We start from the raw sequence: 26,483 nt of genomic DNA on the forward strand, positions 1-26,483 counted from the left end.
ATAAATAAACATTAAAAAAAAAATTAAAGATAAAAAGTTCTGCAAGATAATTCATAAGTCCCATCCATGTCTTCATCAGTGTGTGTTTCCTGAACCCCTGAATGTATGGTATGCTAATGGTCACCTTTGTGTCTTACTATCTAATAGGATGGTTGGGCAAGGTTAATGTGGTGAGCTTCTTTGAATGGTCTCATGGGGCTACACAGAGGTGTATGTGTAATAAATGTAAGTTTTAAAGATACCTGAAACCCACTTTAATGACAGAAACTTCCTATAAAAGAAGTTTTCCAAACATATTTAAATGTCTTCAGGCTGTAGCAGATATCATAGTCTGTTTTTAAGGCTTTGGGAGTCGAAGTGCTGCCCAAATGCCTACTATTTCCTCTTAAAGCTTTTGGGAGCACCTGGGTGGCTCAGCTAGTTAAGTGTCCGACTCTTGATTTTGGCTGAGGTTGTGATCTTATGGTCATGAGATTAAGCCCCAGGTTGGGTCCCGAGTCAGGCTCCATGCTGGCCATGAAGCCTGCTTAAGATTCTTTCTTTCCCTCTCCCTCTGCCCTTCCTCTGCTCACACATGCTCGTTCACTTTCTCTCTCTCTCTCTCTCAAAAAAAAAGCTTTTCAATGAATGTGCTTTAAAAATAAATTTGATGAAATTGATTCAAAGATGAGAAATCATGAATTTACTAAATTGCCTCCTTTATTTTAATTGTTTATGTATTTTAATTGAACTAAAGAGGTTAAGCCAGTGAATTCAGTGATTTCTTCTTCACATTTGGAAAAGTGTGCACCCTACACCATCATTACTGACTTATTCTCCATTGAGATCCTGCGGGTTTGATATATGAGAAGAGTTGTAAGGATGTTCAGGCTCCTACCAGCAACCTTGACATTTTTATCATATCCATAGTAATTGTTTGGTGTCATAACCCTCTCAATGGGGTATCTCATCTATTCTCACCTCAGTGGAAAGAATTTTTCCAAAGCCACATGACAGAGGAGAAATCTAAAACCTTAGCAAGAATTTACCGAGTCTCAGGTCAATTTGGATTTAGAATCTGATACACACACCACTCTTTAAAACCTTTTTGTTAGAGACCTTTCGAATAAGTTACAGTTAGTGAGTCTCTCAAGAAATATGTGTCAGCCTGTCACATTATCATGCTCGCCAGTTCTCCATAAAACTGCATACTGTTGAGGGCAAAGAAAAGCATGTCAAAAATTGATGGTCAAATGGTTGGCTTATTGCAGTGAATATAGAACAGTGAAGACAAGGTGAATCAGCCTCTAGGTGACACTGTGATGGATAGGTGTTTCCTTTTTGGAACAGTCCCAGGACACAGTATAGAAATTGTTTTCTGAAAGTCGGCTTAACAAAGGTTCCCTCTGCAAATACACAGCAAGGAGCCACACAATATAAACTGCCCCCCAGGGGCCATGGCGTAGCCACGCCCTCCCCCTCCCCCCCACCAGCCGTGACCATAGCTCAGTTCTCCAACCAATGACTCCTACTTTGTTCTTCCTTCTTTATCCTTATTTTGAGTTAGAATTTATAACATGATAAGAAAGGAGATCAGAATAAATCTTTGATCTTTTCCCAAAAGCTGGCGGGGTGTGGTAGGGAGAGATGAGCTAGGGACTGGAGACCTTGGAGTGTAGAAGGTAGAATAAGGGCAGAAAGTAAGCAGAAGGTGATAGAAGGTAGCGGCACCTCAAGTGGTAAGAAACCTGCCTCCCAGCCCTCTCCTTTCAGCAGACGGAGTCTTCACACGGCCCCTTGAAAGGCAGCCATTTCCCTTATAGATCCTGGGAGTCAGCACCTCACTGGAGAGGGGATTCTGTAGGCAATTTGGTCGCATTTTAATTTTATCCTTTATTCTAAAGTCTATTCTAAAAGTCTCCCAAGGCTCTTCATTTAGTTAGCTCTGTTCATAAGCCCTGCCCTGCCCCTGCAGTCTGAAAGACTTCAACTAGTCTCCTGGGAGGCGCATTGCACACACTCAGGATAGAATGGAGACTGCAGGCTGCACGGTCCTCCAGGAAGCTTCCTGAATGGTAAAGGAGAGAGGCTTCCATGTCAGCATGGAGATCACCCCCAAATCATAGAGCCCTCCCTGGCCCCCAAAGGAAATTGCCCTACATCCTCCCCCGGCCAATTCTCTGTAGGTAGGCAGTTCCCTACCTCACATCTCTTTCACTTGCCCCCTTCACCCCTACAATTGAAATGTTATCATCCCACAGTGGCAGTTAGCTTACATGATATGGAATTTTGTGCCGCATGGCTTCATGGCAGGGTTTTGCAATGGCTAACACTTAAAGGGCTTTTTGGAATTTTGCATGATATGTAATGAAGTGCCAGGAGGCTTAAACATTGGAAAAAGAGTTTCATCGGAAGATGAAGGGGTCTTCTAGGAACTGACAAACAACTGAGACCCCTAGCCGGCTTCTTTGCTTCCAGGTTCTCTATTATGGGCTTGGCATTGAGTGAGGGAGTGGGAAGGGGTAACATAGGTATTTGAGGACCCAATCTAGGTGCTTTCTGTGTAATTTGCATCACAATTGCCCCGGTTATTAATATTCTGCATGCAAAGTGGGATGAATCTCAAGCCCAGGAAGTTTCCCTAGCTCTCCTTAGAGATCTGGGCCACACTTCTGGGTGAATGAACATTCTTGACAGAAAGTAAATGACAAGTCTGTCTATGGACAATAGCTTACATATTTGTCAGAGGACATGGACATCTGCAGAAGTGTGGCACTCCAAATCAGAATAGCCCCAGGGAATAGGGAGTTCCAGCCTTCCATTAAAATCAGCTTCAGGGCAAGAGTTCTAGTACTGCCTGTAACTGTGGGTGTGGAGCCTGTGAGCTGCCTCCCTTTGAATTCATGGTCCTATCTCTGCTTTCTCTCCAGGCCCTCCCCTACGTCTGCCTTTTGATTGCCATGCTTTTCTTCATCTATGCCATCATCGGGATGCAGGTGAGCTGGTATATTGGGGCCTGGTTGGGGACAGTGACAGATTGTCACTGGCTCACCAGCCTTAGCATCCAAGGTGGAGGGTGCTTCGAACCCCTTTTTGCCTATGGGCATGCTCCCAAGATCTTATTGCAATGTCACCTTGGGAATTTTACATATGCACGGTTCCCCACTCAGGTTACCAAGGTATTTGCAGTACAAATCTGGTACAGGGGTTTCATCTGAGGTTATCAGATCATGGTGCTGACTTACAAGTAGTGGGACTTCTGTGAACACAACAGTAGGGCTAAAGCAAAAGTGACACCACTGTTCTTAGCCAGAGAGGTCTCGCATAAGACCAAGGAGGAGGTGAGGCTCATGATGATCCATTTCTCAGCATCTCCCATATTTGAGCTAGACCTAAAAGAAGGTCAGATGGTCGTTCCCTCATACACAACAGCACAAAATATATCTGAGTTAAGTCTTGAATGGCTGAGATTTACACCCTAAGACCTACGACTGGGAACAACTCAAAGGGATCCTAGCAGCCTGCCTAATCCTAGGGACACCCAAGGGCCATGTTTCCATCCTGGATATTTATGCAGGTAGCCAGAGGTCCACTGAGCAGAAGATGTCATAAGATCTTCCTAAAGTGACTGTCATTTGTGGCAGGTGGACTCCTACTATAAGCAGTCAGTGACACATCCCATGAACATATCCAGTTAGATACACTGGACTGTCTGCTTGTTTCAGGGGGGCTAACTTTCTGACTTGGAGATGTTGAGACTAAACCCTAGCATGGAAATTCAGCCAAGTGGCAGTCTCCTGCAGTCAGGCAGTCTGGCTGCCTTTGGACTGCCAGCTGCCTTCTCAACAGTGCCTGCCATCTGGAGCCACTGCACACATCTCCCATGCTTGCTGTGTCAGCAGCCTTTTGCCAAAGCATCTCTGAAATGTCTCTTCTTTATGCTCCTCTCTCTTGCATGCACTTCTTAATTTTGTTCATCTCCTAACTGTATTACTGGAGAGATTTTTGTTCTCCCAAAATACAATAGAATGTCAAGTATCAAAAAGCGTGAGACTTGGTTGAGAAGTAGTGAGTTCTCCTTTAATGAAGATATTTCAGGAGAAATGCCATGATGGCGTCAGAGCTGTGCTGTAAGCAGAATCCCTATGGAAATTTACGATCAGCTTGATGATGTCTATTAAGTCCCTTCTAACTCTCAAATATTTAATTCTAGAATTTAAATGTTCTTGAACAGCCAAATGAAACTTAAATTTTTGTCCATGATTAAAATAGCTCTTACTTCCTTTCATCTTCAGTCAAAATAAACTAGAATAACACCATCTCTAGTACTAAACTATTAGCATTATTGCTGATAATGATGATAATGCCGTTTACCAATACTTGAATTCCTGGGTGTGCCAAACACTCTCCAAAATGTTCTAACCCCATTCTTCCTCCCTGTCTGCAGGCACACGCACAATACGTGACTAACGTATTTGAAAGTGATGTGAAAATGTTTATGGGTGGGTTTCATTGTCTCCATTGACGCTTAACATGGTTAAGTAACTTATAAGATACTCAAGGTCCCAGTAAGTGGGAGAGCTGAGTTTAATTAAATCTCAGCTCTGTCTGCTGTACAACCCATATTCTTAGTGTACTACCTGTTCTCTCTCCTCCCACCAACAAGCAAATACAAGTATTTATTTGACCCGTTGGTGGGAGGTGGGAGCTGTTCAGTCATGAAATTGTGATATTTACAATAACTGCGATGTCTAATATCTTATTACCCTTAGACTTCTTCCCCCAAAATAGGAGCACTGTTTCCATTACACAGGGACACAAATGGCTTTCCCACTGTGACTTGCCTTTAGAGAGCCATCCTCCTCCTGGTGCATGATAGAAACCCCACACTGTGCACAATGCAGATACGTAGCTTGTGGCTAGAGAAATTGTATCTGGTATAGTCACAACAAAGTAGAGGGATCCATCCAAACAGAAAGACATAAAGGCAGGAGACCAGTATTGGAAAAATAAATAGGAACAGGATGAATCTGTGAGAAGAACCATTATTCTGAACTTTCACAGTCATCTTGGAAGAAGAGAATTTTGCAGAGGAATCTGAAGAGGGAAGGAAGGAGTAACTTGCTGGGTATGGGAAACAGTCCAGGGGCACAGATCATTAGGAGGTGAGGCTTTCCGCCTCAGCTCCTCCACTGACCAGCTCTACAAACTTGGTCAAGTCACCGAACCTCTCTGGGCCTTAACACCCTCACTGGAACCATAGACGAGTTGGATAGATGTCTTCACAGGTCATTTTATGTTCTAAAGTTCTGTGATTCCAAGTGAAAGTAGATTTAAGCTTGTACTTCTATTAAGCATTCTGGTGGGTCTCAGTATCTCTTCTTTTTCTTTCATGCCCTTTTGGTGTAGGAAATTTGGTCTGGGACAAGGACTAAGTGAAAAGCTAAAAAATAAACAATGAATAAATAAATAGAAGGTGGGATTTTAAAAACTGCCTTCACAATAAATATGTATTTATACATTTTTGGCTTGAGAACTATAGTCGATTCAAAACAGCTTCAGTTTCTTTGACTGTTACACACATACCTCATGCAAAATCACAGCATGCCCTCCCACTAGTTGATAGCTGGATAAGGTGTTTGAGAAAATCATAGTGAGGACAATTAATGGTGGTTTCAGGACTGTCAGAGGTAGAAAAAAACATTGTAAGTTGTGTGGATGTGATGTGATAAATTGCAGATGTTGGGCCAAGAGAGTGAAAAGGAGAGAAGGTGATGTGAACACAGGTATAAGGATGTATGACAGTTTCCTCCCGGGGTGCCTGGAACTAAATGTGGTTGTTGGGGATTTTTTTCAGTTCTACTGTCTGTCTGTTTGTGGGCCCTCCACCCTCTTATCTTCCTCCTTCCTTTCTTCCCCTGTGCTGCCTACCTTGCCACTTCCGTTCTCCCTGAGAGACAAGTAGTATTTGGGTTTTGAAAAACAGTGTGGAGAACAAATCCCCAAAGCAAGTGTCAGTGGGAGTGACTTGAGTAAAATAGCTGGGGGCAGAGATCGTTCCTCAACTGCACATTCTAAAAACTGTCCGGGGGGAAAATGTGTTCCATTTAGCATATATTAGATAAACTGAAGTATGTTAAATATAGTCTGGAAAGTGTCTCAAAGGACTGGAAAAGTAACCTGTAAGCCTTCGGTTGTACCATCATTGACTTGTAGGAATAGATCCTGATACCTGAAACATGGTTGGGAGGAAAGTCCATGTAGAAGGGTACCCCTCTCATCCGAAGAGACTTAGGGTCTCAGAGTTCAACATTATTCACTGTCTGTGGATAAAGATCTCTGAGTTTTCCCTTCTTTTTTTTCTTTCATGTGAATTTGCATGGTGACCACATTCTGGGCTCAAAGACCGAAAGCAGATTAGCAAATTCATTCTATAGCCAGGTCTGCCCATTCTTTCTCCTTTTCTAAGTATCCAGTTTTTCTGACTTTCTTCATCCTATTGGTCTGGACTTTGCTTTGTGTGCATTCATTGTCATGGACTCTAGATTATAGATGTTTTGACTTTGTGAAATTGGACTCTCTGGATGGAAACATATCCAAGGAAGATAGAGGTGCCCCTCTGTGACCCAGACCACTTGCAAATTCCAGGGCCGCACCTGCCCAAGCTGTCAATCACATGTTCTACAAATACACATATTCCCATCATTACTACCTGAGACAGAAAGACAGGGGTAGCTCCTTCCCTGCACTTCTGTTATGGGGTATGTCTTTGATAGACTGCTTGAGTACCATGGTGACAGGTACCATGGAAATAAAAAGACCAAATTAGGTGTGGGAGGAACTACGTACAGGCAGAATGACTTCAAAAAGATCTTGCCTTCTATAGTCTTTGGTCCTCTCTGCTGCAGAAGAATATAATTACTTGTTCATGTCAGGCCAGGAGCATGGGATCCATCAGCCTATCTGGGTTTGAGTTGTCTGCTTCAGGATTGGGCCATTGGGAAAGGCCATGCATATAGATTTGCCAACCCCATTAGATGAGGTGCATCTAATATTCATATGCAGGACACATCACACAGCTCAAGTCATGCTCTTTGTTTTTTGTTTTTCTCTTCAAGGTATTCGGAAACATAAAATTAGATGAGGAGAGTCACATCAACCGACACAACAACTTCCGGAGTTTCTTCGGGTCCCTCATGTTGCTCTTCAGGTATCTGGATGCAAAACTCTTATACTGCGGCTCTCTTGTCGAGGGAGACAGAGTTACTCTGCCTCCTCCTCCTATTTGTCTCCTTGTTCTGCGTGTTCTGATCCTATCAGGATGTACAGTAGACTAGAGGCAGGGGTGGGGAGGTCAGTGCCTCTGAAAAAATGCTCTGATGACAAGAGAAAGTTTCCTTGACATCTTTGACTCAGAGGTTAGTTTGTAAATTGCAAGTTCAGAACACGCATGCCAGGACTCTGAGTAGGGAGGGTGGAGACAGTTTCCTGTGGACCAAATTCCATTTAAGGGCCGAAACCCTGGATGGCCAGGTTTATGTGGCCCTAGAGAGTCCCATCACTATCTCTACCACTGTCAGCAGAGACTCCTGAAAAGACAGAGAAGCAGTGGGTGAGGTGACAGAGCCCAAGAGAGACCTCCTGGGCCCTCTTCTCTGGATAGAAAGTACTGGAGGGACACTAACTGGTCACAAAAGGAACCTGCAGAGAAGAGAAAGGGGTGGATGAGTTGGGGAAGAGGGCCAAGGAGAGGATGAGACACGCAGACCTGATATTACTAACCAAAATCTCTTTTGGGCTCAGGAGTGCCACAGGTGAGGCCTGGCAGGAGATAATGCTGTCGTGCCTCGGGGAGAAAGGCTGTGAGCCCGACACCACTGCGCCATCAGGGCAGAATGAGAATGAGCGCTGTGGCACCGATCTGGCCTATGTTTACTTTGTCTCCTTCATCTTCTTCTGCTCCTTCTTGGTGAGCAAACCCTGTGCTCTTGGCTTGAGATGTGGCCTACTCTACCCTATCCCGCCCCATCCTCCAAGAAACTCTTACTTATTTTGAAAGAGAGAGAGAGCAGGGAGGAGCAGAGAGAGAGAGGAGAGAGAGAGAATCCCAAGCAGGCTCCACACCATCAAGTACAGAGCCCGATGCGTGGCTCGAACTCATGAACCATGAGATCATCACCTGAGCCAAGATCAAGAGTCGCATGATCAACCAACTGAGCCACCCAGGTCCCCTCCCAAGGAACTTTTAAAGGCCAGGATCCTTAGCCAACTCCTGGGTGGGTGACTTCCCATGGCTGACACTGGACAGTTCTTGCTGCTTCTAGGGAAGGATTACTGTGAGAAGGAACAACAAGTGGAGTGGAGTTTAGGGAATAGAGTATTGAGCTTCATGTTGAATCTGTTGTGACCTGGAGTAAATCTGTCTTCTCTATACTTCAGGTATAGTATCTTACAGGGAGGACTAAGAATATCTTATCTCTCTTTTGGAGACTTTCAAAAGAGAAAAGGTACCTTGGAAGTACAAAGTGGTAGCATTAATAAGGTAGAGTGATGACAATATACGATGTAATAGATGTGATCTCTCTTCTGTCATTTTGTTTGAATACAGTTGGCCAGCTTGAGAGGCATGAAAGGAAATGGACTGTTTTGGGCATTAGTAAATATTAACTGATATAGGTGAAGCATACCCACTTTGAAAATGGTGAGAAGCCCTAGATGGCCTTCTTAATTCTTTTTGGGAGAAAGCATGAGTTAGCACACCAGCATCCAGACATCCCTGCCCTGCACAGTCATGGACAAGGTGCTACCAGATAGGTTAAAGGGTCGGTCTGATGTTTCTGGCCACCCTGACACCCCTCATCTTGGCTTCGCTGCTAATGTCACTCGCTGAACAAGTCTAAAACTAAGGCAATACCACTGAAAAGTGGTTAATTTCACAGCCGTGCAGCAAGTGAATTATCTCATGGCCAAGCGTTTCTACTTCCCTAAAGTGATCATGAGGAGATTTGCCACATGTCTAGCTCTCTGGTGTGGAAAAGCAGCTTGCAGGCAGACTTTGGAGGGTGGTCAGCAGGTTAACGTAGCAGAGAGTGAGCCAGCTAGAGACTTGGGTAGCCTGCCTTGTGTCTTGGCTTTGTTGCTGTTCTAGAATGGCCAAGACACTTTCCCTTTTGTAGCTTCTGTAAATGGGAGGGAAAATGAGTCGATATAAGGGTATTATTTTCATGGTGAGCGGGGATTTGTTTGAATACACTCTCTTCTTGGGGGTGTGAAAGGTTTTCAATGAAAAAGAACGCAAAACAGTGTCTTAGAGGCCCTGGGGAGAAACTGTGAGTGGGTTATAGTCACTTTGTCGGCTGGAGTCCAAGGGAGAAAGGCATACGGGGGTATGAGTGCTTGTTGACGGGGCTGCTGTAGGGGTGATACGGAGCAGGTAGAAGGGCATGTGGACAGCTCAGCTTTATCCTACATGGTGTAAGTGTTTAATAATAAATATTTAAAAGAAACCAAGATATAACTGGAAAATTAATTAGAGACTATAAAGGTACTCAGAATTTTGAGATGGAGGGTGCTGCATAATTCACATTAATGTTATTTTTAAAGAGGCTATATTCAGGATGAGATGATCTGCTTTCAAATCTCAGCCCTGCATGAGACCGACTTTGTGACCTGGGGCAAGTCACACAGCTTCTTAACTCAAACCAACCACTCTAGACTTACTGATCTGCTGTGATGAGCCAGGCTGTGTGCTTAGAGGTGAGAATACAAATGTGTCCTTGGAGGTATATGTGCCCTCGAAGGGCTGATGATAATTAAGCCTGCCTCACAAGGTGAGAGGAGCATTAAAGCAAATAATAGGTGTGAGTGTGCACACCACACTATAAAAGACTACACAAATATGAAGCGAAGATAATACTGTTTTATTAACATTAATAATAAGTACCTTGAAAGGAGTGTAAAACAAACGTGTGGCTATGTGGAAACCCCTTTACAACCCAGGCAGTGATTGAATATATGTATTCACGGCGGCTCCAATCTCAGTGACAGAAAGAAAGGCCCAGCCCATGATTAGGTTCAGGTTTCATGAGACAGAACTCTCCGAATAACAGTGACTTAACCAAAAGAGATGTTTGTTTCTCTTGCACACCAGTGAAGTCTGGAGGAAGGCAGTACAGGCTTGTTTCGGTCGTTCCACAGAGTGGTGAGCACCCCAGACATCACCTCCAGGGGCTACACGGCTAGGCATCCGCTTGTATTCTAGGCAGTGGGACAGAGGAAAACAGAGGAAGGCAAGCAGGAATGAGACTGGTTGTTGGGAAACAGCCAGCAGTCTGTCTGTATTGCGGAGAAGACTCCAACCACGTCCTGTCTCCAGACTTTCTCCTTATCTTATATGCCGTCTGCATATCTGGCACCTCCATCCACCTGGCCATTTTGCCTGGGAATCAACAGAGATCCAATCCTCTTGTCCCCTCAGGCAGTTCTGTCTCTCAGGCAGGACTCTTTCACTGTGAAAGACAGGACACGAGGCTACATCTGGCCTAAGCAAAAAGGGATTTTACAGGCATATGTAAATGAAGAGTCTTGGGGCAGGAGAGGCATTAGCAGGCTTGATCTGGCCCTCAGATGACATCACCAGGACCAAGTTTCTTTATTTATGGATCTCTTCCTCCAGGCTCCTCCCTGTGAACTCTTTTCCAAACACCCCCAGCCTCTGGCTCCAAGATGGCTGTAGCAGCAGCTCTAGACCCCAGTCCTCACATATTCAAGACTCACAGGGAAGAACAAGTCTATTGCCCAGAAGGTTCAATACCATTTTATTGGCCTTGATTGGATCACCAATCACTGTGGCCCAGGAAAATGGGGTTCAGTGACTGATTGAGACCTGGGTCATGGGTGGTACCCCACTGAACCATATTAACTGGGTATAGGCGGCGGGGGGGATGCAGGGGGGGTGGTCCTCAAGAGACCAGATGTATAGTAAATGAGTTCTAGGCAGCCAAGAAACAATAAAACAGTGCTATTCAGGTGGTCTAATTCTGTCAATACCATGTCCTTCGATTCTCCTATCTATACTACTCTCCTGCTACTGCCTTGGTTCAGAAGCACCACAAAACCCTCCCCTGCTTCCAGGGGCTCCTTCTGGATAAAATGTATCTAGGTCTTTATCCTAGTTCAAACCCCTTTAGTGGATTCTGTTGCCTACTGCAAAATTGAGACCAGAAATGGGGGGAACTATAGCCCGTGGATCATATCTGGCTTGCCACCTCTTTCTGTATGGCCCATGAGCTAGTGGTTTTTACATTCTTAAATGGTTAAGGAAAAAATAAAAGATGGATGATATTTCATGAACGGGAAATGATACGAAATTCACATTCATACCCCTTTCTGGTCCCGTTGTAACCTGTCTGTGTATGCTTCTTAAATGGCTCATAAAAAATTTTACACCATTTGTGTGTTCCTCATACATCACAGTCTGGGCTAAATACTAAGTCTTTAAGAATATGCAAGGAACAGTGAAGGTCTGCTCTGTTTTAAGCAATGTGCTAGGCATAGGAATGTATCTCTGGACAAAACTGTCTTACTTCCCATCCTTAGCACCTGGATCTCTGCAGCACAGTGGGTGCACAATAAATGCTGTGCAAATGTTGTGCAAATCAGTGAGACAACGGGGTCTTGGAAGCCACTTCAGGTTGTGAATGGCTTCCAGGTCTTCACACAGTAAGCCACGCAGTCAGCTCTAAGGCATCTTACCAGTTCTTCTGTTGGCTCCTTTTGTGGAGCAGGGTTGGGGGTGGGGGAGGCTAGAAGGGAGGATTGGTGTCAGGCCTTGACTTCGAGAATGTTGTCGCTCTTACTGCTCCCTCTGCTGCAGTAACAAATTAATTGAACAGATAATGAAGTGACTCTTTTTGTGGGGTTCTTTCCAAATATAAAGTGGCATTGAAGAGTGAAATAATACACAGTGAAATGTGTGGAAATTCTGATGAAAACACGTGGCATTCAACAAGATGAATAGGGCTTTAGTTAGGAACTTCGGCCTCACACACTTTTGAATTCTTTATTGGCCTTGAAACCTGTTTTACTGTGTTAGGTTTGTTTGCACTACCTAATTCCTCTTCTCCCCCATGCCCTCCAGATGCTCAACCTGTTTGTGGCCGTCATCATGGACAACTTTGAGTACCTGACTCGGGACTCATCCATCCTAGGGCCTCACCACTTGGACGAGTTTGTCCGCGTCTGGGCAGAATATGACAGAGCTGCATGGTGCGTAGGCCTCTCGACCATCCCAGTGGGGCCCATAGCAAGGGCCTGTGGGGTTCCCAAGGAAGGGGTTGGAACCAGAGCCACCTAAAGGTCTGCCTGTTACAGAAGGAGAGGAGATGCCTCTCAGTCCTGGCCTGGGGAAGAGCTCAGGCCCTCAGATTGGCTCTGGCATCCAGCCAGCCAACAAAAACAGAGCTTCTTTATCGTCCTTTTCCCTCTCATTCTTCCTGTGACAGGCCTTCCTTTTCTTTGCCAATCTCATCACACAGTCTGCACCTCAGAGTGCTTGGTTTTAATCACCAGAGGAGCTTCCAGTAATCTTTTTCTTTTCCTTCCCTACCAGTGGTTAGTGGACTCCTTTGAGTCATTGGGGCGGGGAGAGGGGTGGGTTGACAGGGGTCTTCTGGGCCAGAACATCTGTCACAGTAAGTGACATTAGCATTTTATCTCCCTCATCCCTCTCGAAAGACATGGTTTGAGATTGACTAAAATTATGTAGAAAACTGAGCAGGCTGTTCTTCCAACTGATCCCCTAAACACTTAAGGATTTTTATATACAGAATTGAATTCAATGGCAGGAATTTGCATGAATAACCTCCCTCGATTTCTTTCACCGTCCAGTATTTCTCAGATGATGTGCCTCCTGGGCTTCCGAGCAGGGGTTGGCAAACTTCAGCTTCAAGGCTAAACATGGTCCACTGCCTGTTTGTGTGAGTAAAGCTTATTAGAACACAGCCATCCACTCATTTATGTATAGTCTGTGGCAGCTTTCACACCATAAGGAAGAGTTGTGTAGTTGTGACAAAGACAGTGTGACCCTCAAAATACAAAGCATTACCTGATCCTTTACCAAATAAGTTTGCCGATCCCTGCTTTAGAGGACAGAAACAGCATTTTGGCCCCTCACGGTTGAGGACAGGGTGACTGTTCTATAAGCACTTCCTTCACAGGAACTTTTCTGTCCCGTGTCACTTTAGTTCTAGGATCTTATCTCACCAATCTACCCATTCTGGTCCCCCTCTGAAAATACTACAAGAAATGCCATCCTTCACAGGAATGGCCCACGTTGCTTCCACCTGGAGCCCCTTCATAATCTGAGACTCATCCTAAAATCTTCCCTCCTGTGAGGCTGTTGAACTTGGGTCAAATGTCAGAAGAGTGAATCAGAATTCCTCTTCCCCTCAGTAATTATTAATGACTTAGGGCACAGAGTTCTCTAAATCCATTCCTATTACGCTGGCCGAGCAACGGCTTTTCCTCTCTGGATCTACTTTCTGGTAGATGCGCTGCTTAGAAAGCCATGGGTGCTGTGCTAGAGGGAATGTAGCCAGGGCTTGCATCAAATCAGCCCTGTGGCCTTGGACAAGTCACTTAGCTACTCTGAGCTTCCTCATCTGTAAATGGTGTTGATACCTGCCTGCTTTGAAGGGTGGTAGTAGGATGATATGAAATCATGTATGTAACTGTTGTTATCACTGACAATAACTATACAGGAAAAACAACCAGAAACGATGGAAAATTGGTTTGGGAAGCATGGATGGCCATGGGATTGGGAGCCTGAGAAGGGATGTCTTCACTCAACCTGAGAGGAGAACTGCTAGCAGAGAAGTTCATTGCTCACCTGGCCTCACTCAGGTGTCTTTAGCTCTCTGAAACCACAGCTTCCTGTGCTTTCATATTATCTTGGGACCCAAATACTATGTGCATTAAATGTGTTCCTCCCGACCCATTCTGGCTGCTGGGAAGAAAGGATTCCATGAGGACTAAAACTAACAAACAAACAAACAAACAAACAAACAAAAAAACCATGAGACTCAGCTATAGGAGCTGTGAGAGAGCAAAAATAGAATGGAGAATCTCTTCTGCTCTGAAATTCACAGCGTCATGTTCTGGTTAGAGTTTCATTGGCCTTCTTTTTGAGGTGCAGGGGAAAGAACTAACAGGGATAACGTGAGCCAATGTGTTCAAAAAGAAGACTCATACAGGATGCAGGGAACACCAGCCTATAGGCAGTACCAACCCAGCCACATCCCAATCTCAGTAAGAAACAAAGAGCAAATGGTTAAATGAACTTCCTCTCAAGAATGAAGAGACTTGAAGTACCGATGAGCTGTTATTTAGAAAAAGAGGAGGAATTAACACCAAAATCAAAAAAAGGCTGGAAAGAGTAAAGCTGGGGCAAAGCCTCACGTGGCAGCTGGCAAGGACTGGATGCTCAGAGGTGGACATGGGTGTTTATAATTTCCAGTGGAAACCGTGGTCCATACTGGGATGTTGCTTCCTTGTTCTGGTCTCTGAAAGAGCAGATGCTTTAGCTGCTGAAAAGGAATCCGTTGTTGATTCTGTCCTTCTCACGGAAAGCCAGGACTCTCTAGCAGGCCCTTGTGAAAGAAGGTTGGTAAGATAGGTCACCTTGTTCCTGGAATTCTGGCTGGATCTGACCAGGCTGCCTGTGGGCTGGCCGGCAGGAGCAGAGCCGGAGGGAGAGTGTCCACGGCTCCCTCCCAGGCTGCTCTCCCAGCACAGATCCAGGCGGGCTCCCACCGAGGGAGCAGAGCTCGCCCAAGCTGAACTCGGGAACAATCTGCCACCAAGAGAAGCAAAGCCCTTTGCAAATTCCCTTGTGCCAACTGAGCTCCTTGCTAATTAGCCTAATGGGAAATTTGTCTCTCACAGTCTGCGGAAAGATGCTGACTTCCCACTGCCCCTGACAAGCGGGTCTGAGTAACCGACTGTAATCAATGTCTGCGAAAAGCAAACAGTTGGGCAGTCCACTTCACGGCAGCCTGGCATCTGCTCTTGACAGCTGTCAGAGGCATTTGTGTGAACTCTCAGGCTGTGCTCTTCAAGGCCTGGCTCGAGCCAGAGTCCATTTTCTGCATCTGACGAAGTGTGGGCCAGATAGGTGTCTCGGGGTGCTCTTGGTCATGCAGCAGCCCCTCTGGGCACTGGACGGGTTCTGATTTCCTTAGAAAACTGGGGGCAGTGCAGTTCAGCAAGGTGATGGTTCTCTGAGGCTCACTGCTCTCAGTCTCTCCTGGTTGGGTTTTACCAGGCCGGAGGGAAAAAGTTGCTCTCCCTCTTCCAGCCCTCAACATCATGGCTAAACTGTCCTGTCTTCCCCACCCTTCTCTGAGTGTCCTATTAACCCACCTGTGCTTCCTTTACAGCGGCAGGATCCCGTATAAGGATATGTACAAATTAGTGCGGGTGATCTCGCCGCCTCTGGGCCTGGGAGAGAACTGCCCCTACAGGGTGGCTTGCAAGGTTTGCCTCCCAGTCCCCAGCCATGACCGGCGGTGGGGTGCCACTTCGAACCCACCTCTCCGTTCTGCTCCACCACCGCTGCGCCACATGAGGGAACCTTCATGTTGCTTTCCTTTGAGTTTAAAGAGGTCCAAACACTCCCAGAACCAGCAGCTGTTACAGAAGGAAGAAGGGCACATTTTGGGGGGAAGGCAGAAAAAAGGACTTGATATGGAAGGCTGATTTGACCTCTCTCACTTTTCTGCACATGCACACACTCAGTCATGTGTACGCACACACAAACACACACACACACACACACACACACACACACACACACACACACACTCTGTCTCTCTCCCTCTCCCCACTCCATCTTAATCTGTAGATTTCACCAGAAGGACCTCCCCGTCCTCCAGAGAATGCAGACGTCTTCACTGGAGAACAGAGAACCTCCTTTTGGTGAAAAGCAGCAGCATCCTCCCATGTGCAATGTAGCAAAATGTGATGCTAGTTGTCCCTACCTCCGCCCATTCTCCAGCCCCTGGATAGTTTGGTCAGAAAGGATTGTAAAAGCCTGAGGACAGAAAGGAGGGGAGAAACCATAATGAATCAGGGCAGGAGGTGAGAGTGGTAAGAGAGGGTAGACTTGGGGTGTGTAGAAGAATGCAGTAGCTCAGGGGGTCTGCGAAGGTCTCTGTAGGGCAGCGGAGGCTCCTGAGCAGATTTCTTGCCTTAGGGGTCTTATGTGTAGCGTTGAGGGGATCGAGGGGGCCTGTCATAACTGCGACATCACTGCTTGTTTGTGAGACCAAGGACATTGCTCAGGGGCACATAGGACCCCCTCTTCAACTCTGCCAGACCCTGGGAACTGGAACAGGAGCGGCTCTGCCAAGCCACCGTCCGAGGCCAAACCCGCTAGCTAAGGAAGCATCTCCTGGTGCCACAGGAGAGAAGGGTGGGCTCTCTGGGCATAGCTCGGTCCGGCAGCTGGCAGAAGACTTAGGCCCAGGAAGATGCCAGCCGGGGCAACGGGAAGGAGCTGGCGTGGGGTGGTGACACAGTGATTCCTGTACTCAGGAGGCCAAACAGCTGCCTCTGCTGAGACTCTTTAAACTCCGCCCCGGTGAAACCTGCAGCCGCATGTGGGGAGAGCCGGGAGGGCAGCATGGCATGCGAGATGCTCTTCCTCCTCCTGGTTTGGTCTCTTCTGTCCCCAGCATGCCATCGCCCTGGGGCATGCCCGGAGTAGAGAGCACTCTTCCCCGCAGAGCCAGGTGGAAGCAACCGGCCGGCTCCGAAAAGTAGCGCACCACTTTCAGTGCAAGTTGCCGCCTCCTTTCGCACACACACCACAGAGGGGGATACACGATGTTCCACCTGTGGGTTCAGAGGAGGAGAAGGGCCTGACATGCAGGTCGGGGCCCCGTCCCAGCCGGGGCCAGAAATCCTAACCCGTGGCTGGAGCACCGTCTATCCGTTTTATACCGCTCGCACACAGCCCTGGGAATTGAAAACAGGCTTGTGTTGTATGGAGGATGGATAGAGTGAGTAGCGAAGTAGGTAACAATCGACCACGAGGAGAAAACGCGTCCCCATGACTACACAGCAGAGTCAGGGGGACCAGAGGTTGCCACCAACGTTCCCGGGTCTGTGTGGGGCGTGATATAAATCCGCACCAGGATGGAGTCCCGTGTACGATTTGCCTCGATTAACAGGTTTCCTATTCTTTTTCTGTTTGTCCATTTTGTTTTGTTTCTCTTCTCCTGTTCTCTGTATTATTTTGTTTGTTTTGTTTTGGCTCTCTGGGAATGCCTGTTCTCCTTTCCTCCTGGTCTGCATCCTTCTCCTCACTTCCTTCCCTGCCCTGCCCACCCACCCCGTCTCCACTTACCACCCCTCCATGAGCAGTGGCCGCATCCATTACACTGAGATGTATGAAATGCTGACTCTCATGTCACCACCGCTAGGCCTCGGCAAGAGATGTCCCTCCAAAGTGGCATATAAGGTAGACCACCCCTTCCTTTGTTCTGGGCTAGAGACCAACAGGAGGGAGGCCAGAACATGGGGAGGAAGCTGGGCCGGGGAGGTGGAGGAGGGAACCAAGGGGAAAAGGAATGATGAGGTCAAAGGGCAAGGAAGGTTCCTGGAAGTATGGAGTCCCGAAACAATATGAGGAATGATTGGCGAGAGTCTTCACCGTGGGGCTTGTTATGTGTTCTTCTGCGTGTCTCCAAGCGTGTGGCTTCTTGTGAGCAGATGACTAGAAAGGAAGTGTTAAGTAGCGTGTTTGCTCAGAGGAGGCAGAGTGGTGGCCTGCAGGATAGCATATATGGGCAAGAAGGAAGCGAACAGCAAAACTGCTATCAGAGCCTAGAAAAAACCTCCAATCAGATAAGCTGAGGAAATGATGCAGAAATTTGTCTAAACATGGTTCAAATTTTTAGGAGAGAGGCAAACCCTTAATGAATGTCTTCTTCTTTGATATAGGAAGGAACTGTGGCATGGTTCCTTCTAGGTATTAGAAAAAAAGAAGAACGCGACTTCTAGGATACATGATGAAGGATCCAGGCCCCTTCCCCCACCAGCCCAGCTGCCCGGTTCTCTTGTCAGTACAAGGGAAAAGGTGACATTGGGCACAAGTTGCACTCAGCATTAGATTTGCATTATTGGCATGACTGATTTGGGGGCTGGCCCTGGAGTTATGGGTGGATTCCCCATGGCTTGCTCAGAGCAGCAGCATACATTGGAAGTCACCCGCCATTAGGGTACTCAGAGCTTTGGGGCCTCATTTTTTTTTCTCCACCCATTAGTAATAGTTACTGTTTGGTGTTTAGACTGACCCAGAACTCTGGAGCTCTTTCATCTAGGAATGTACCACAGCAATGTGGCCACTTCTCTAGAAGCTTAAGGAAGTGGGAGAGAGATGGAACTCAGATACAAACAAGAAACTGACTTTACACTCTAAGACACCATGTCTGTAGAATCACATTAGGCCAGATGTTCCACTGGAGCATTAGAGATCCTGCCTTGGGAAGAGACATGTCCCTCCCTGCTAGGCTGGTGGTTCTGCCAGAGGACCTGCTGCTGCTGCTGCCTCCAACTTGTACAGCTCCAGAGAGCATCTCCTTGGAACAGGGCCCTTGAGGGCCCAGTACATGGCTCTTCATGTGCAGCTTATGGGCTGGCATCCTTTTTGCTCATGATGGCCACATCCCAAAGTACCAGGTGGTAGAATGTGGCCTTGAGTTTTTTGAATGTCGGGGATGAAGCTTGGTGGGTTGAAGGGGCGTGGGGACTGGAGGAAAAGTTAAAGGATTCCAAAAGCAATATACTCTCTGGAAAGTGGATTTGGCCATTTCAGTTTGATCCCTTCTTTTGGGTGAGGGGAACAAGGCCTGCCCACTCTGCTCCTGCCTTGGTCACCCTTCTCTCATTCTCTCTCCTCTGCTGTTCCCAGCTTTCTTCCCCTGTACCCTGTTTGCACTCTCCTCCTTTTCCATCCTGCTCCACCTCATCCACCTTTGGATAAGTTGGACTTATGCATGTTCAATCACGTGCTGGCAAATTTCACCTTTTAAAGACTCAAAAAGGGGGGCATCAGGATGCATATTTCAACAGATAAGCAAAGCAAAATCTCTCCCATCGCTACCTTTCCATGTGAGTTTTGGGGGTATCCATGGGACAAGGGGAAAGAGAGAGCAGCCTTGCATCAGGGAATGGAGCCACCTCCCAGAGCTGACTCCTTTCTCTGAGCCACTTCTTTCAGAAATCACTTTCCATCCCTATTAAAGACATTCTTAGGACCATGGAGGAGTCCTCAAGAATGATTAGTCCTCCTTCTTTTGGAATTTGGCAACATTCTCTGGGGGGGGGGGGGGGGGGCGGGGAACTAAACAGCAAATGAGCCATAAGTGAGAAGCAGGGAGAGGAGGTGGGACCGGGGATGGGGAATCCTTGCCCTTCTTTTTTGTCTCAGCATTGACCTCCACACTTTTCTTCTCTTCTCACCAAGGTTTCTTTCGATATTTTTTTCCCTCCTGCTCTTTCTTTTCTCTCTTTCGCACAGAGGTTGGTCCTGATGAATATGCCAGTAGCTGAGGACATGACCGTCCACTTCACCTCCACACTCATGGCTCTGATACGGACAGCACTGGACATCAAAATCGCCAAAGGTAAGCCAGGAAAGGAAAATGGGACTTTGGAACGACTCACCCAAGGTAGCACAGGACAGAGCTGTTTGAACATTGCATCCGTCTGACAATGTCGTGATCTGAAAATCAACTATCAGGGTCCTAGTTTCACCTCTGACCCAATCACTATAATGTCTGCCATTTCTTCCTGGAAAATAAATGACTGGTCTGACAATCTCTAAGCCTCCTTTCAGCTTTACCAGGATGTGGTCTTCAGTGGATGGCACATAGTAGGCATCTTAGAAATATTTGTTTATTGAACAAATGAGTTTTAATTTTCTTCTTTTTGTTTCTTATGTGGTATCTCTAATGCTCTGGAAGGTTTGTGGCAGATACCATCAGGGCCGTTCTTTGCTCTTCTTGATTTCCGGTTGAGTGATTTAGGAGAAAAAAGGTTTATTACTTCCAGATGGGCATCCAGCCTTCCTGCTCTTGCCTGATCCAAATCCTTCTTAAAATCAGGTCACTCAGACTATGGAGTCAGAGTTGCCGGAAGAATTGATGTATGTATAATGAGTCAGGGGAGGCTCCTTGTGGCTCTTTTCATCTTTCCCTCTGATATATTAAGCACCTGGGAGGTATTTCAAATGAATGAGGAAGCTGATCTTGGTCTTGGGGCCTCAGATCTTGTGGCAGGATATCCCTGAGTCACTAAAAATGGGAGCCAAAATGTGTTCTGCTTCTTCAGCAGAAAGACGTGGTATTACAAGATCCACTGTCACGAAGTGCCAGGATCTCCTCTGAGACTATGAGGTGCCATGCTGATTCAGCTCCTCCCCCCACCTGCTCCCTGGGTACTGGTTATTTGTATGTCTTTTTTATTTATTGAAGTTTATTTTATTCTAGGTGGTGCAGACAGACAGCAGCTAGACTCAGAACTACAAAAGGAGACCCTGGCCATCTGGCCTCACCTGTCCCAGAAGATGCTAGATCTGCTCGTGCCCATGCCCAAAGGTGTGGGTCTCCTCCTGGGTATCGTTGTCACTTTGAGCTCAGCATACCAAGGCCACATCTTTTAGAACACTGAGGGATCAAGGAGATAAGGGAAGGTTGCTCTTTTATTCTTAGGAAACCCAAATCTCCCACTCCTTAATCCCTTTGGCATGAATTGAAAACATTTTCTCAAGATAGGTCACTGTAGTCGTGGGTGAAACTTCTTGGGTGCACAGCTCTCTCCCTACCCATAATACTGTTCAGCAAACCCTCATGCAGGTGGGAATAGGGTGCCGTTACTTAGACATGGAAATCTAGACCAGTGGAGGTGATGCTTACTCACATGCGGTTTCTCATCAGTACGCCTACTCTCACTGGGTGGCTATGGAAGCTCCCAAAGATAGATATGCAACCTAGTCACTTTGTATCCTCAGGGTCTGGTGCATGTGGAGCTCTCAATAAATACTGGCTAGGTGGATGGCTGAGGGAGCAAACCTGGTTCAAAGAATGGGGAAGCTTGTGAGGTATCCTCACTCTCTGCCACCTGTCTTCTCTTCCATGCCACATTTGTGTTTTTAGCCTCTGACCTGACTGTGGGCAAAATCTATGCAGCAATGATGATCATGGACTACTATAAACAGAGTAAGGTGAAGAAGCAGAGGCAGCAGCTGGAGGAACAGGTGAGGGTCACTGACAGTATGGGGGGGTGGGTGGGCCGTGACTCCCTATAGGGACGGGCCTGTGCATAGCTGGGGCACAGTGCCCTGCAAGTGCTTAGAAGCAGAGGTAGGGGTGCAGCGTCCAGGAACTTTCTAGTTGTGGGGATTAGAAACCCAGTGGATCAGAGTATCAGGCATGTTCCTATCTTACCCAAGTAAATTGTATTCCCCACTCCACCAACACACCCCAGGGTCATATGAGTTCCTTTTCCTCCTTCCTACTTTTAACACAGAAAAACGCACCCATGTTCCAGCGCATGGAGCCTTCATCTCTGCCTCAGGAGATCATTGCTAATGCCAAAGCCCTGCCTTATCTCCAGCAGGACCCTGTCTCAGGCTTGTGAGTATAACCAATGGGTCCACAGCTGCCCTGTTTGCATCCTGTCACCCATGCCATTGTGCAGGCCCAGAAATGCCCCAGAAATAATAGTCTGAGCCAAATGACCCTTTCTCTGAGGTGAAGACATTTTTTTATTTTTATTTATGTATTTAATTTTTTTAATGTTTATTTTTGATTGAAAGAGACAAAGTGCAAGTGGGGGAGGGGCAGAGAGGGAGACACAGAATCTGAAGCAGGATCCAAGCTGTCAGCGCTGAGCCCGATGTGGGGCCCAAACTCACAAAGGAAGTTGGACGCCTGACCGACTGAGCCACCCAGGTGCCCCATTACAATTTTTATTTTAAAATGGTTATTCAGCAGGGGTAATAAAAGGCAGACAATGCATATTTGGTATTGTGGCCAGCTTAAGAGACAGCACTGGGAATGGACAAAGGATAAAGGGCATAAGTTAGTGTCATCAAACAAATAAGAAATTGGCCATTAAATTAGTTGCCGAAGCTGAACTGGAATTTAAGTGTGTTATTCCTAACCTCTAGAGTATTCCCACTATGGTGCTATCTGTAATGAACAAAAGCAACCTTAGATCAGGCACAAAAAAAAAAAAAAAAAAAAAAAAAAAAAAGATGTGTATATTGGAAGCAGAAACAAAACCTCAATTAAGGAATTTGTCAACTCTTCTGAGTTGCAAGCCTTAGCCCCTACTTGTTAGTCATAAATGCTTTATTATACCATCCCTATTTCATTATAACATGGTTTTTCTCTCCTCAACAAGCATGTACGAGTACCCAAAGGGCAGAAATTCCTCTACCCCATGTAAATGAGGTTTTGTTGTTGGGTTTAACCCAGTCCTGGTTCTCATGGAACCAATAGTCACTAAATATCACAACTTTAGGAATCATCAGGGGAATGAAAGCCATTTGGAGTCTCTCACCATGAGTTCCTTTCTGCCTGTGGTGTTGGACGCCTGTTTTTGAAAAACATTGATTTCAGAGGTCATAATCCAACACATTTACAAGAGAAGCAAAGGACCAACACCATGACCAAGGCAATTGCTCATTTTTACAAATAAAGCAAGGTATGGATTCTCCTGTCTACACAAAACCGGCAGATGTTTATCTTTGATCTGTGCGGGAAGGAGGTATGCCTGGAGCAGTGGAACCTTCCCAGTGGAAGGGTGTGCAGCATTTTTCAAGAGTCCTTGGCTTAGAAAGGAGGCCACCCCTCTACCTAGACCTCTCTCACCGAAACATTTTGCTCTACTTAACTCCCACATGGCATCAGTCCAACTTCTCTCTGTGTTTATTGATTCATTTACTCATTGATTTGACCAATATTTATTAAAACCCAATATGATGGAAAAGCTGGCTCAGGCACTAAGTATTTAGCAGTGAACATTATCACGGCCCCCTTGGAGACAAATCCTGAAAAAGAAATTTACAAAAGTGATGAAAGTTCAAATGGAGAAGGGTCGCCTATTGGAATACCACAGGAGGGAAGCAGCACACCTGGTCGGGGGGTCAGGGAAGTCTCTCTGCGGAAATAATGTTTAAGTGAGACTCAGAGGCATGTTCTTCAAGAGAAGGGAGAAGGTGATAAGCTTCAGGAGCCTGATGGCTGGCTGGAGCACAGAGAGCTCAGTGAGGCAGCAGGTGACGAACTCCACTGGGGCCAGCACGTGGGAGCATTATAAATGGGATACGGGAGTGGGGTTTTACTCATCAGTGTGACATGATCAGACTTGAACTTTTCAAAGATCATTCTTGAATCCAGTGTGGGCTTGGATCAGAGGGGAGGAGTTTGAGAGACAGTACTGCTTTTGGTATGTGACTGCAATTGTGTAAATTATTAATGACTGTTCCTTAGACTAACAAGAGGGAGATGGGGAGAGATGCAAAGACTTGAAATATTATCAGTAGGGAGACTGGATGGGAGTTGGTGATTGATTTGCCTCAGGGAGTAAAGGAGAGGGGAAAAATAAAAGATGACCCCCAAGTTTCTGGCATGAGCCTTTGGGATCGATGTTGGCACATGTCCTGAGAGGGGGACATTGGTCCCTCCGTAACTTCTGCCCTTACTGAGCTTACACCTGGTGGGAAGCCAGTCATGAAACACAATTATTGGAAAGAAGAAAAGCTGTCATTTTCAGTCATTTGTATAGGAAGAAAACAGTGTGGCAGAATCTGAGTCCATGTGAAAAGGGGACCTGCCAGTTCTGGCAGAGGGAGAGATCAGAGAGCATTTACTTAACAAAGTGAATTTTGAAGGATGAACTCAAAGTAACATGAACAGAGTTTGTGGAGGGCAGAGGAGTTGGAGAGAAGCATTCTGTTCTCTGGGAACAGCCTGTATTAACATCTTGAGGCAGAAAGAAGCCGGGTGGGCACATTCAGTGAACTTAAGAGAATGAAATTCAGGAGCGGGCGGGTGAAGGGCAGGAGGAAGCTGGAAAAATAGGAACTAGATCATGAGCAGCCATGTTCCAGACTTTATCCTAACGATGAGAAGACAGACAAGGTTTTTAAAGTAGGAAGCCAACTCTCGGTTGAAGTTAGTCAACTCTGAGGTGGTTCAGTGATTCCAAGGGTCCTCTCTACCTATTAGGGATTCTGTGATTCCTCATACAGCAGTGCCTATCCTACTCCTAGTGGTTCTCAGGAGAAGACACACTGAGTAAGATGAGTAACATGTAAGCAGGTCATTTAAATATCAGATCACTCTGTATCAGTTGTGAAAATTCAGCAAACCTCCTCCCGGCAGCAAGGGGCCAGACGGGGGGGTGACTCTCTGCTCTTCAGATCTCTCCTTGTGATCCAAGTCAAGGTAAGATTGTGCCTATGGATTATTTTTAAGTAACTGGAACCCCTTGTTTATGCCTCAAATTTTCCAGTGGATGCATTCATGAGTACAGTAGACTCAACCATGAAAGGGCTGTTCCTCGAGCGTAAGATGGTAGACCCGTCTCCCCCTGCCAGCTCCACCATTACTGAGAGCTGCGGCCCAGACCCTGACCTTCTTCCCACGATCAGGAAGCCCACTCTGCATCCTTGAGTAGGTCAGAGGGCACCTGTTATTTTATAGCAGCTATCTTCTCAGGAAAGACTGGCTATCTCTTTTTCTCCTAACCTGCCCCGTGGATCCCATTGGCTAAGAGTGTCCACAGGTACCCAACAGTGGTTTAATATCAGGCACAGCTGTCCATACCTTTCATTCAGAGGCCCCTTACCTCATCACCACTCAAGCATCCCCCTACATAGCCATCAACCCAGAAGTTACCACCTCCTCACCAGCACCTCTGAGATCACTCCACACGTTCATAAACCAACAGATACTATGTCTGGCACAGTCGTCCTTCAATAAATGTTCATAGCATTGAATTGTTTAGTTTGGCCAGGGATGTTGGCACAATAAAACCATATTTCTACTGAAACTGGAGGAAATTTTTTAAAAGACCATGACTGCTTAATATTTAAACAAATTGTTCTCTGTTTAAACTATGGCATTTTTTTCTGCTGAAGGGAGAAACTGAGCAGAAACAGGTTTGCAATCCAGCATTGGTCTTCCATATGGCTGAGTGTGACAAATAATGTCATTTGTCACAGATACACCAGTCACCAGCAGAATACTGAATGGTTCCCAACACAGGTTGAAAACAGTGGTTTCTCCTTTCCAATGCTTTTGCTTTTTTTTTTTTTTTTTTAGTTTTTAATTCTAGGGTCCAGCTGCCTGTCAGTTACCAGGCTTACAAGCCAGCCAGTATTAAAGGGTGTTACCCTTGGTGGGAAGGAAGTCTTGTCTGGGGTGGGAATTAATAGTGGTGCCTATGACATGGCTTTCTCTCTTTTTCTCTCATGTACACATTACCTCCTACTTTGCCATTGCTTTTCAGGAGTGGCCGTAGTGGATACCCTTCGATGAGTCCGCTCTCCCCCCAGGAAATATTCCAGTTGGCTTGTATGGACCCAGCCGATGATGGACAGTTTCAGGAACAGCAGTCTCTGGTGAATGAATGAGTTACATGACCTCAAAAATCTTTCCTTGGTTTCCTGATCCCTCCCATCCTCATTTCCAAATTTTATTTCATAGCTATGGTTTATCAGGAAAACCCTTTCCAGTAGTCCTGCCAGTTAGTTACCCCAGGAGTTTCCTGCTGTCTCTCCTTTCATAGCTGAATTTCTGATGTTCTGTGACAAATGCTTCCTCTGCAGATTTTTACAATCCCAGAGGCCCCTTACCTACTGCAGGAACTTACACTGCTTCAGGCCAAACCTTCTTAACTTATGCCTGTAAGCAGCAAATGTAGAAGCAAGAGTCAAAATCTTGCCTTGGATATGGGGCCTTAGGATGGACTGTCAGAATGAGTGGCACCAAATGGACAGCTTAGTGTAGCCAGGTACTGCTTCTGGGAACACAGGAATACCCTATGCCAGCCCTTGGGAGACACCCTGCTCCTGGATCACTCAGGGGAGCACGTGTGAGTGACTGGCTGTCAGCCAAGAGTTACAGAACAATCTCTTACCTCTTTTCTGTGTGTCCCTTTGGGTCACAATTCTACCAGCCAAGTACATTCTAAGAGATCCCTAAAATCCTTCCCATAAGCCTAGAGTTTTGTTTTTGTTTTAATGTTTGAGAGACAGAGTGAAAACGGGGTAAAGACAAGAGAGATGGAGACACAGAATCCAAAGCAGGCTTCAGGCTCTGAGCTGTCAGCACAGAGCCCGATGCGGGGCTCAAACCCTCATGTGTGAGGTCATGACCTGAGCCAAAGTCGGACGCTTAACCACATGAGCCACCCAGGTGCCCCAAGCC

At 46.3% G+C, this 26,483-nt stretch overlaps 1 protein-coding gene across 6 annotated transcripts in view; it reads left to right on the forward strand.

The window, feature by feature from the left end:
• Positions 1–26,483, forward strand: part of CACNA1E (calcium voltage-gated channel subunit alpha1 E) — a 587,464-nt gene that overhangs the window by 547,820 nt on the left and 13,161 nt on the right. For 4 of the 6 annotated variants that reach the window (XM_053209402.1, XM_053209403.1, XM_053209399.1 and 1 more), the window contains 10 exons: positions 2,910–2,975; positions 7,098–7,189; positions 7,783–7,948; positions 12,119–12,246; positions 17,404–17,500; positions 19,562–19,667; positions 20,532–20,639; positions 21,198–21,298; positions 21,571–21,677; positions 25,564–25,675. In XM_053209402.1, the coding sequence (XP_053065377.1) occupies positions 2,910–2,975; positions 7,098–7,189; positions 7,783–7,948; positions 12,119–12,246; positions 17,404–17,500; positions 19,562–19,667; positions 20,532–20,639; positions 21,198–21,298; positions 21,571–21,677; positions 25,564–25,675 (1,083 nt within the window). Of the gene's footprint in view, positions 1–2,909; positions 2,976–7,097; positions 7,190–7,782; positions 7,949–12,118; positions 12,247–15,416; positions 15,514–17,403; positions 17,501–19,561; positions 19,668–20,531; positions 20,640–21,197; positions 21,299–21,570; positions 21,678–25,563; positions 25,676–26,483 lie in introns of all 6 variants that reach the window. The other 2 variants (XM_053209404.1, XM_053209400.1) reach the window with 1 other exon arrangement.

Source organism: Acinonyx jubatus, chromosome E4 (genome assembly GCF_027475565.1).
Source record: "Acinonyx jubatus isolate Ajub_Pintada_27869175 chromosome E4, VMU_Ajub_asm_v1.0, whole genome shotgun sequence".
NCBI lineage: Eukaryota > Metazoa > Chordata > Mammalia > Carnivora > Felidae > Acinonyx > Acinonyx jubatus.